Source organism: Octodon degus, unplaced genomic scaffold (genome assembly GCF_000260255.1).
Source record: "Octodon degus isolate 3935 unplaced genomic scaffold, OctDeg1.0 scaffold00039, whole genome shotgun sequence".
In the NCBI taxonomy this organism is placed as follows: Eukaryota; Metazoa; Chordata; class Mammalia; order Rodentia; family Octodontidae; genus Octodon; species Octodon degus.
Window position 1 is genome coordinate 11,635,964 of NW_004524615.1, and position 11,760 is coordinate 11,647,723.

Sequence of the window (11,760 nt, forward strand, 5' to 3'; positions counted from 1 at the left end):
ATGAATTGTATGAATTTTTAATTTGTGTCCATAAAGCAAGTTTGAGACACTCATTTACTTATCTCCAGCCAGAAGGGAGCAGGAGGGGAGATCTGCCCAGTGAGCCTAGCGAATGTTCCCTCGGCAGGCCGGGCAGCTCTGCCCAACTGGTGACGTGCTCCCATCTCCCCGCAGCCCCCTGCCACATGGCTCTTGTCTTTGTGTATGGCACCCTGAAGCGAGGCCAGCCCAACCACACAGTACTGCTGGATGGTACACATGGCTCCGCGGCCTTCTGCGGCCGGGGCCGCACGGCTGAACCCTACCCGCTGGTGATCGCTGGTGAACACAACATCCCCTGGCTGCTCCACCTCCCAGGCCGGGGCCACTGTGTGGTGGGCGAGATCTATTCCGTGGATGAACAGATGCTGCGCTTCCTGGATGACTTCGAAGGCTGTCCTGACATGTACCAGCGCACTGCTGTTCAGGTGGTGGTGCTCGAGTGGGAGGGCGAGGGTCACCCTGGGGAGAGCATGCAGTGCTTCGTGTACAGCACGGCCACCTATGCGCCTGAGTGGGCCCACCTCCCCTACCATGACAGCTATGACTCGGAGGGGCCACATGGGCTGCGCTACAATCCCCGGGAAAACAGGTGAGAAGGGCTGGTGGCACAGCAGGGTCAGAGGGGACCTGCCATTGCCCTGTCACCTTGGCTCTATGGACCCAGCACAAAAGTGGATGAGCATGTCAGTTGTAAAACTTCTACCTAGAAAGTAGAACTCTCAGTGACACTGCACTGAATGTGACAGGGTCGGGCCCACAGACCTCTCCCAGGTTCTGCAGTGCTGCTTAGAGGTTGTTTGTGGGCTTGGGCGTATTAGTTAAAAAAGCGTCAAATGCTAATCCCTCCTAGATGGCATCTGAAGGCCTCACACGGTGCACTTCCCTTTTTGCTTTGGCTTATGCTGAAGATCACATACTTGTGACTAAAGATTACATTGCAGTTGCTTCTCAGATGACTGTACTGATTCTAGCCTGCAGCACCTAGAAAAAGAAATTTCAATAAAAGCTGACTTTTAAAAGCTAAAAGCCTCAAGAAAACGTGCTGTACTGGAAAGCATATGTAGCGCATTCTTCCTACTGTTCACACTGCACCAAAACTGTTCGCGATGTCCATTTGAAATAAAATTAGAGGTTCCGAGAGCAGCCCCGATGTGTGGTGCTCCAGGGGCCCCTTTCTGGTCATTTTCTTGACAGAAGGTTCTTTTCATTCTAACCGAGCAAGTCATGAACACCCACTTGCAGGAGACACAGCTGAGTGCCCGGACTTCCCAGGGACACGGCTCAGAGTGCAGAGCCCAGCACCAGGCCATCCCTGCTTCCAAGGTGCGGCGCTGGTGGGTGGGCCTTTCAGAGAAGAACCAGCACGTTGGTAATTTGTTCTTCAGGACTGACAGAAGGCTTAGCTTCCAAACGCAAACAGCACTTAAAATAATGTTAGCAAGGCACGAAGTACCAATTACTGCCCACCTCCATCTGATAGTCTGTCAGTAGAGACTCTCGTCAGCGCACGACTGTGCTGCTGCTCACCAGCAAAGGGCCCCATGGATTCCAAGAATGTCGGGACCAAATGAAGATGCAGCTGCTGGTCCTTGGTGACTCGTTCTCCACTGGGAGAGCTCTCGTACTCTTCAACTTAATGGTAGACTGTGATCACTAACTACATCTGGCACAGAAACATGATCATTATTTTTAGCCTCTTTTCTTAATTGGAAACTTGCTCTGCAAAACACAAAAAGGCAAGGATGGGCACCAGCTGACAAGCTGGTGGCAGCTCTGCTCACTAGGGCTGCAGTAAGGCGGCCCCTCAGGCCCTAGCCTGCAGTGAGGCCTGGGAGGTGTCCTGCCCTCTGGCTCAGTCTGCAGGCCCTGAAGTGACCTGAGACCTGTGTGGAGCTACAGCAGGGAGGGGCTTCCGGTCTCTAGGAAGCCGTGGACAGCCAGCTCAATTCACTCTCAGTTACCAGGGACCGGAAGGTGCCCCCATATACAGTGGCAAATGCTGCCTTCATAACATCAGAGGCACAGAACTGAATTTATATAAGCTTTTTTTAAGGATCACAATGAAATACTGTTGTTTATACTCAGCTGGGACAGCCCGTCACCAATGTGTATATTGTCTCTAGAAAAGAGTGAACTAATTTTTAGACAAATGCTTGGCTTTATTGATTTAAATTTGGCACTAGGAAATTTCACAGCAGAAGCACAAATCATATGTACAAGTATTTATATCAATAAAAATTTTCGTTGGTGATTTTTTTGGCAGAGCCTGGACTGAGTCTGACTTATGTGGAATAAATACAAGGGTGCGGCTGCATAGTGAGCCCTCCATCGGCTGGAGGTGGGGTGCTCGAGGGAGGCCGTGAATACTTCATTCCAGCTCCACCAGCAGATCGCCTTCTCCAACTGTGTCTCCGGCTTTACATTTCACAGATTTCACCTTGAATTTAAGTGGGAAAGAGAGAGTCATTCACAGGAGCCAGTGGGGCGGTCACCAAGTCGGCTTCGGGTGAGGTGGGTCCAAGCCTGCAGCTTAGCATTCAACTGCTCCACTTAGGGGTCAGTGCTGTCCCTTCCTCCCTATCTGTCACCATCAGCCTGGGAGGCTCATCCCTGAGAATTCTGGCCATCGTTTGCTGACTGGCCTCTTCTAATGGGCACTTGGGTCCAAGCCACATTTATTGTCTGCAGTACTAAGAACTGAACCCAAGGCCTTGTGGATACTGGGCAAGTGCTGGGCCGCTAAGCCGCATTCCCAGACCTGATAGTACTTTATCCTGGGGCAGGGCCTCACTAAATTGCACAGACTAGCTTGAGCTTGCAGTTCTCTGTCTCAGCCTCCTGAGCAGCTGGGATTATAGAGGCAATGCCACATCTGGCGCAGGCCCCGTCTTAAAATCTGACTCATCAGACAGCTCTCCACCCTCCCTGTGCCTTTAGGTTGTAGAAATGTTCAGAGAGTGCCATTTTTAATTTCATGTTAAAAATAATTTTAAAAACTATACAGTAAACCAAGTAAGTATTAAAGAGACAGCCTTGCTTATCTGGTCGCAGCCCTCCTTTTGAGGGGAATGAAGCGCCAAGGAGCCCCGAGGCCCTACACTTGCCCTTGGCATTGTGATGGGATGCAGAACTGTACCTTCACGTTTTGACTGCCCCCAAATGCAGTCATGTTTCGTTTGCCTGGATTTGTATCATTTAGAATTAGCAGACGGGCTGTGCTGCCTGAGGAACAGGCACCTCCCCCTTAAAGCAAGCTGACTGGGGTGACACGCACAGCAAGTCCAGACCAACTGGCCGCATGGCTGACAGCGAATAGCAGCGCTGCCAGGTGCCTGGGGCAGTGCCCTGTATGGGTCCTGCCCTCCTCAGGGGGCAGACCACACAGACACTTGAGCTCAGAGTCTTCACTGTGAACCTGGCAATGAATGCTTCCAGGGGCTCACCTGGTAGGTGCATTTGTACTGATGGGAATGGTGGCTTGGTGTTGGGCACTGCTGTATCCCTGGGTGGCATCTTCACCCCTCTGCACTGTTACCATTTTTGTGTCTTTGAGATGGTCTCACTACTGGTCTAACGTTGGCCTTCCACTTGTTCCCCTCCTGCCTCAGCCTACTGAGCAGCTGGGATCACAGGCATGCCCCCTCTTACCAGCTAGGTGGCTGCTCTTTTATGATCTCAGTGCCTTCCACAGTTACATACGCACTGTTTTAATGATGGTATGATTACAAGGGGGTCTGTTTCCCTTGCAGATGGTTTCTGCAGAAGGAAACATGGACTTCCCAGGTTAGAACTGTCTGCCTTAGACTCAGCCAGGGCTGCTCTAGCTGGGCCCTGGAGCCACTGGCTTGAGGTCTGGGGATGGAGAATGGAGAGGAGGGTCTCCAGCCCATGCCCAGTAAGGCCAGACAGGCAGCTCCAAGGGGCCCACCCACAAGGACAGGCTGCCTGCTGATGAGGCTCTGCTGCTTGGAGGATGAATGCAGGCTCCTTTGCCCCTCAGCCTGGCCACACAGGTAGCTAGCTTGCAGCTGACACCCACTCTTGGTCCCCCAAAACCAAGTCACGTACTCAACGTGGAGTGGAAATTTCACAACGCTCTGCCACGTAAGTGTTAATCTCAAAGAACAAAACAATTTTCATATGAACAGAAACCCACAATTTCTTATCCCTTTCTTAAAATACCAAATTTAGGAAGGATTCTTGAAGCACTCTGAAAATTATGTGAAGCCCATAGACATGGCACAGCAGTAGGCACCTGTGCCAGCGCTGCAGCCCACATAGGGTCCCACATACATGGGGACCTGTTTCCCCCGGTAGAGACAGGAGGTGCCCTCGGCCTTCCTGAGGCTCTCACTGCCTTGTGGTGTAACAGATAAGACAGGCAGAAGCGGCCTCTCCTGATGTGAACTAACGCCTCTCTCACTGCACCCAGTGTTACCACGGTGAGGCCATGGCACAGGGCCCAGCCAGCCTTTGCCACTGTCCTCACCTGCCCAGTCACACACAGCGGTATGGACACTGCTTACTGTTAGCATTTGCATGGCTATGGGCAGACAGTGATGTGACCGCTTCACAGGGCTCTCCCATTTTCAAGGAAAAAATGTATTAACAGAGTTTTACTCTTAACCAGTTTTCCCCACATGTGAACAAGGGGTTTCAGTTTCTCTCGATCTACAATTGAAAATCTTGGAAGTGTTACGTTAATTTTTGCAATCCGTAAAACTGTTTCCTGCTGTGTCACCTAAGTCTCAGATAACTAACTGCCTAAAAGACAGATGTAAGCATTAAAAATTAAAGACACCTTAATTTGAAAGACATTAAGGTGAAGAACCGACTGTTCTTTGACTCTGAACAGAGCCTACTCCTCTCTGGAAGGCCAGGCCACACTCTGTGAGGCCAGGAAGCACTGGTATGGGAAGAGAGCCCCATTTTGGTGTCCTCCTCAAGGTCACCTCCATAGTCACGTTCAGACCAGACCATGCAGGACACAAGCTCCACTTCTCACAAGAGTGGCACGGCCGGTGGGAGCGGTGGCCTTACCTTGCCAGTCTTCCCGGCTGTCATGCTGTTCTGCATTTTCATGGCTTCGATCACACAAATTTCCTGACCTTCTGCTACCTGGAAAGTGAATTACAAATAGACTGTGCTTTTACAATCATTCTAATTTTCCAGTAATACCCAAGAATGAAACCATTAAGGAATTCTTTGTCGAAAGTACTAAAACATTCATTATAACAGCAACAATCTCAGGGCCTTCTCATTTCAAACTCATCTTTAAGAGACAGGGAAAGGCCATTTCCTCAATCACTGAGTCCTCACTAGAAAAAACCTGACACTGGCGGTCAGGATGAGGACAGCACTGCCACTTGGAGGGCTTCCTGTGGGCACATCTGAATGTAAAAACAAGTGCGGCAAGACTGGGTGGCTTTGCACTTACCTGACAAATCTCTACAGACAGAAAGCCTGATAGCTGCCTGCAACTGGGGATAAAGGAATGACTGCTAACGGGTACAGAGTTGCTTCTCAAGCAGTAGAACTGTGGCACATACCTATAGTCCTAGTACTTGGGAGGCTGAAGCAGGAGGGTCACTGCGAGTTCAGTTCAATGTCAGCCTGAACTACATAGTGACACCCTGTCTCAAAAAAAGATGGGTCACTGCTCAGGTCTGCACGGACAAAGCCACTGGATCGTACACTTCAGAGGGGTGAGTTATAGCTCAGGAGAGCTGTCATCACAATTATATCTCTGAGTATTGTCCTAGGAATCTTGGACTAGCTCGGAGCAAGGCCTGAAGACCGCTGTCCCTGTCTCCATAAGGCACAGAAGTGCCGACCACAAGGCTGCTCCTAAGAAGCACCTTCCCATGCTGGAAGTAACTCAGAGTTCTGTCCAGGCCTTGCAGGGAGCCAGCGGCTGCAGCAGGCGCTCACACAAGCTGTGGGTTCTGATGTCTGCCTTGCTGAATGGGTACAAAACCACTCCATTAAGCTGGAATTGATTATGACCAAAACCTGTGACTAGAACCTACTCTTCACATTTCTCTGGCCTTGATGGATCATTATCAATGAGCTGGGCCGGATTTCTGAGCCCTGAACACAGCCTCCCAGTCCCTGGCACTGCAGGATGAGGCCCCACAGGGTATAGTGGACATGCTATATGCTCTTGGGGACAGTCACACCACTGGGCTGTGCTTGGCCAGTGGCACAGAAGTACATGAAGAATGTTCTTTCTTGCAGTCCCCAAGTGATCTCCAAGTCCCCGCGTGGCCCCCCCCTGTGGCCAAGCTGCCTTGCTGGCAGCGCACAGTGCCTGAGCCCCGTGTGTTCTTTTCCTCTGCTGTTCAGGTGGTGGGATGCTTTTTCCTGGCACAGGAATATAGGAAGAGAGGGGATGCCAAAGCTTCAGAGCTGGCATGGAGGAGACACTGCGCTGGCAAGCAGGCTCTGAGGAGCTGTGCTCACTGCCGCTTTTGATTCTTGTCACCTGGCATCTGCATTCCATGGACAGACCAGGGACCTTTGAGGGCTGCTCTTCATAGGCAGGGCACTGGCATGGGCAAGGGCAGTGCTAAGGTGGCACAAGAGCCCCCAGCAAAGGTGTTAGGACAACTGCTCCCTTGTGCCTTCACTTTAGACCTTTTCACTCGGCAGAGGAAGGAGGGACTAAGGGAAGCAGGAGAAGGGTTGAGCCCCCATATGACCTCTGCCAGTGAGGTGGGCACAGGAGGTTCCTGTGGGCCCAACCCATGGCTTCCTAGACAGAGCCAAGGGTCTGGCTGCTGGACTCAAATCACCCTCGCACATCCACTAGACACCCAGACTACTGGGACGGGCCCTTCAGGGAATGGGCCAGCTGGAAATTCTATCCAAAATGGGAACCAGTTTTCTCCACTTATTCCCTTCACAGAGGGATGAGCTTCCACTGTAGGATCATGGTGCTGGCTTCTTCCATGCGCCCCAGCCTGTCTTCCTCCGTAGGCATCTCAGCCCCATCTTCCCCCCTCACCCCTTCAGTCTCTTCAGTCTCTTGCCCCCTCTGCCCCGACCAGCCGACATGCCCCTGCCTACTCACCTCCTCCTATTGCTCGGATTTTCTGCCTGACAGAGTCCCTACTGCTACTCCTGCAAGTAGGAAGAATAAACAAAGCCTACAGACTGCCAGTAGCCACACCAAAGGGACAACAAATGTCATCTGACAATGATGTCCAGAATAATGATGCTAAAGAACAAGTGGAGCAAGCCACAGTCCCCTCCAAGTGCTGTGACAGCCTAGGAGGTAAGGCAGGGACGACAACAAGCTCCTGGCTGCCCCTGGCCATCCTCCCTGTCTGGCTCTGGGTGCCTTTAACATCGGGGGCTTGCAAAGAGCCGACCTACCAGTGTTTACAAGTGCTGGGGTCCCAGGTCACTAATCAGACATACAAAACCTATAGGTTGGCCGGAGACACAAGTAGGCAGTCCCAGTGGTGACAGTCCTTTTCTCTGACAGTGTGATTAAAAGGACATCCAAAAAAAAAAAAATAATACATTCCTATCCACCAGGACCCCAGCTTCTGCCCCACCCCAGCTCAGCCCTGATTCTCCACGGCTCCCTCACTCGCTCTCACTGTGTCTGCAGTCTGCCTGCGCTAGTTAGTGGGGGTGTTCGGGTGACCGCAGTCTGCATTGCTCCTCTGCTCACTTTGAGCCGTCTCTTCCATAGAATGTTTTCTCCCATTCATCCCCCAAAGGAAATTCTGAAACAAAGTCCCTTGCTACAGTGAGCCACATTTTGCCCAGCACATGTATATATGCAAACACACACCTGTGCACACATGCTTGACCTAATTCCAACATATTTCATCCCTGAAAAATCAAGTCAAGGAAGCAAATAGCACAGACCCCGTGCCAAGACTGCAGTGGACACACAAAGGACATGCCTGGTGCTGGGCAGCAGCTTCACCAGAGTGTGCCCCAGGGCCTGGGCACCGCATCAAAAGGCACCTCCAGTGCTGGCGGGTCCTACTGTATCCTCTGGCTGGGGAAGCCGGGCTGCTTGTGCTGCATTTGCCCCTGCAGGACACTGCACACCCAAGGGCGTAAGAGAGCTGGCCAGCGCCCCCCAAGGCAGCACTTGTGCCTGCCTGGGTGCTCAGGAAGCGAGACATTAATTGGACGCATGGAGCAGCCCCTCAGCCCGCAGTCTCAGACAGCATGCTGGCAGGGCCCGCCTCCGCCACATGTGCGCATGCACACTTCTCTAACACTTTTGTGAATCATCTGATAAGGACTTAGTGATTGTGACAAGATGTCTTCAATGTTGGGCTTACTAAATGGTCACAAGCCTAGGCAGTCTTTCTGATGAGCCTGCTCGACCTGATGTGTTTCTCTGCTCCCTGTCTAATTGGTGCAAAGTTTGGAGGCCTGAGTCCTGTATCTTTCATCCGGCTTATTGCGTCCTCTCCTCTGACATGGGGTCAAGGTTCACATTCACATCTGATTATCAGAGCGGCACTCATTAAGAGGGAGCCAGCCTTGCCCCCAAATGAGTAAGCTTGAGAGGGAACTCAGCCCATTTACTCAGCAGATTTTCGCATGTTTAGGAGGCCCGGATGTCACCCCGCATTGCTCTGTGCTGAGGAGTTTCAGACATCTCCAGCTGATGATTAATTGTGAGTGATGGGAAATAAAATCCAGTAAAGCCAGCTGCTTGCCATGGTCGGCAAAATGACTCTAATGGATAGAGGCTGCCAATTTTCCAGTTTTACTGGCAAGTCTTCCAAGTGTAATTAAGGGAAGTTATAAATGATATGGAAATCTATCAAGTTCCATTTATTTTCAGAGGACTCTTTCCCCAGAGACTTTTATCTTGAAGCTTATAGTATGCTTTGTTGTGCTAATGATTTAAGCCACATCTTGTTTCTGATTAAAGCCCCCAACCTCCTTCTCCCAAGTTCTCTTCACTCCTTCCACAAAGATGAAAAGACACAGCCTCAGCCTTCTCCGGCACATGCTCCTCTCCGAAAACACCACGACTGGGACTGGGATGCATTTGGCAACGTGTATCATGCTATCGGCAAACTGCCTTCACCCCCAAGAAAGCTCAAAGAAAGTCAAGGAAAGAAAAGAGAGGGTGGGGGTGGGGAGACTGCTGCCACACATAAAAGGAAGACCCCAAAAGTAGAGACTTGAAAGCTGCTCTTGAGACCAGATACTCATCAGAAGGTGGTGTAGCCCACTAATGTTATTTGATTTGGAATAAAAGCATGAAAATGATGGCAGAGGCCTAAAATTGGAGATGTAAAGGATGACTGCACAGTATTCCATTTCTCAATTTCATCCTTCAGAGCCACAAAATGGGGGTGATACAGTGACTGGATGAGATTTACAGTAACAGCTGTGGTCTTCCCACACAAGGGAGGCCCCTCTAATGGGCTGAGGTCTGTTGGCAACAGACGGGGAGGAACAAAACAAGGTTCCCTATTAAGAGTGTGCAGTCATATTTCTGATACAGAAAATCATTATGGGAATCAGGTTTCCTTTAAGACAGCTCCTACCCACTCTGTCACTGAAAGCAGGGCCATTTTAAAGTTGCTCACGCTTAAATATAGGCAAGAAGACACAAATGGCGGTGGGCTGGTCCCCCTCGGAAGCCCACTCTCTAGCAACTGTAAAGAATGCTGAGGAAACGGTGCCAGTGGCATATGGCTTTCTACTGTGCTAAACATTCATACAAAAGACAGGTTCATCAGTCATTGGAGTATCTGGATAAAAAATTAGCTCCTGATGGATGGTATTTTAAGCTTACCTGCTGCTCATACATTACCAGAGAAACATAGGGTTTGAAACCCACATGACATTAGAAACTGCAGACCATGAAACACGACACATGCAGAAGCACATAATGTACGCCAGATTATACAAAATAATAAATAAGCTATTTAAACCTTCTGCCTAAAATTGGGCCCGCTGCACAGAACCCTGGGTCACTTCTACACAGGCCAATTAATGCACAGCATCTGCTGTACAGAAGCAGGGCATGAAGCACTTCCGAATGATTTCGGCAATTAAAAGAGAACTGCTTCCTGCCTCTTCAGACAGCAACTGTTTCCCTGCAAGAGTGAGCACCAAATCGCCGTGTGCAGCTGAAAAACAGTCCTCTTTTGCGGGGAGTGGGAAGGGGGGAGCTTGGATTTTGATAGAAAAAGGAGCCTTCTTTTGTTACCCCACGTTCTGTGTTTTTCTGCCAAATGAGACAGAAGGCTCGAAGGGCTTACCGGCCTGCTGCGGTCTCCCCTTCTGCTGCACCGGGCCCTGAAAACCAGGGATCAGTGTCAACCCTGCTGACTACACCACACAAGTGAAAACCCTTCAATTACACCCTCACAGGCGGCGTCCCTGAGCACACAGGTGCCCCAGAGCAGTGCATTCTGAGGCCCAAGATCTTAGAAGGCATTCCAATTTGGTGGGAGGCAGACTGGAATCTGACTGTCCCGACTTCCTCTCCTCTGAGCTGCTAAGATAGCTGCTAAATATGCCCTGGTGTTTCTCAGAGAAGAAATGTGTGCATCTTCCAACATCTTTATCTAAAACAAGAGGAACAAGAAAACCCAGTAGAGGGCCAGGGAGATAGCTCAGTAGTTTAAGCACCTGCCTGGCAAATACAAGGTCCTGAGTTCAATCTCCTATACCAAAAAAACAGAAAAAGAAAACCCAGTAGACAAATGTCAAATGTCACCAAAGCCCTGTCCTCTCAGGTGCTGAGGCCTCAGGGCACCCTCACTTTGGGGACAGTGAAAGGAAAGGCCACAGGTTTGACATGCTGCTGGCTCTTCCCCCTTTTGGGACTTCCCCACCTGTGGGTGCAAGCCAGGAGCCCAGGGAAGGAACCCAGACCATGCCGACAGAAGCCCAATTTTTCTTAAAACTCCTCAAAATGAAGAAACATGACTACTTACTGCCCTTAGCAGAAAAATGGAGCCAAAGCCTGTAGCTAGAAAGGAAACTACTTAAAACTGATGTTTTTAAAAATCTCTGTGTGAAATGAATCTCAATTCTCTACCTTTGTGAAATAGACTATTTTAAAGGTTTCAGGGCCAGGGAGATGGCTCAGTGGAATAAGTGCTTCCCTGGCAAGCACAAGGGCTTGAGTTCAATCCCCAGTTCTGCAAAAAATAAAAATAAATAAAAAAATAAAGACCTCAGTAAAATGATGGTGTTTTAAAAAATTTATTTATTTTATATTTATTTATTTCATGGAACCAGGGATTGAACTCAGGCCCTTGCACTTGCCAGGCAAGCACTTATTCTATGGAGCTATCTCCCCAGCCCCTAAACTTTATTTTTAGTAAAAGAGGAAAGGTATTTTAGATCTTAGTAAGGTTGAGAATGGTCATCTTTTTCAAATATATTGAAAACAAAGGTAACATACTCTGTCAATCCCAAAGGAGATCATTTCTTGGAAAATAAAATCAATACCAAGCTTGCATAAGACTGTCCTATGACTTTAAATTTATTGATAGATCCACCAAACTATTTTTATTGATAATTACTATTAGTTTAAATTATAAAAATTCCCAAATGTTTTCCAACAACAAAAGCTATCTCTAGGGCTGGTGAGATGGATCAGTGGTCTAAAGCACCTACTTAGAACAAGCTTAGCAAAGCCCAGGGACCACGGTTCAATCCCCCAGCACCACATGCCAGCCAGGGCCGCCCCCTGGTGGGCTGAGCTGGCCA

At 49.7% G+C, this 11,760-nt stretch overlaps 2 protein-coding genes across 11 annotated transcripts in view; one reads left to right on the plus strand and one right to left on the minus strand.

The window, feature by feature from the left end:
* Window positions 1-2,055, plus strand: part of Ggact (gamma-glutamylamine cyclotransferase) — a 33,585-nt gene extending 31,530 nt beyond the window's left edge. For all 9 annotated transcript variants that reach the window (XM_023715174.1, XM_023715171.1, XM_023715167.1 and 6 more), the window contains one exon: window positions 175-2,055. In XM_023715174.1, coding sequence (XP_023570942.1) covers window positions 186-635 — 450 coding nt within the window. In that variant the 5' untranslated portion in view covers window positions 175-185 and the 3' untranslated portion in view covers window positions 636-2,055. The remainder of the gene's footprint in view (window positions 1-174) is intronic.
* A 173-nt stretch (window positions 2,056-2,228) lies between these two features.
* The window catches only part of Pcca (propionyl-CoA carboxylase alpha subunit), a 512,764-nt gene continuing 503,232 nt past the window's right edge, over window positions 2,229-11,760 (minus strand). The window contains exons 22-23 of one of the 2 annotated variants that reach the window (XM_004631187.2): window positions 5,083-5,160; window positions 2,229-2,479 (exon numbers count right to left, since the gene is read on the minus strand). In XM_004631187.2, coding sequence (XP_004631244.1) covers window positions 2,411-2,479; window positions 5,083-5,160 — 147 coding nt within the window. In that variant the 3' untranslated portion in view covers window positions 2,229-2,410. The remainder of the gene's footprint in view (window positions 2,480-5,082; window positions 5,161-11,760) is intronic. The other variant, XM_004631185.2, reaches the window with a different exon arrangement.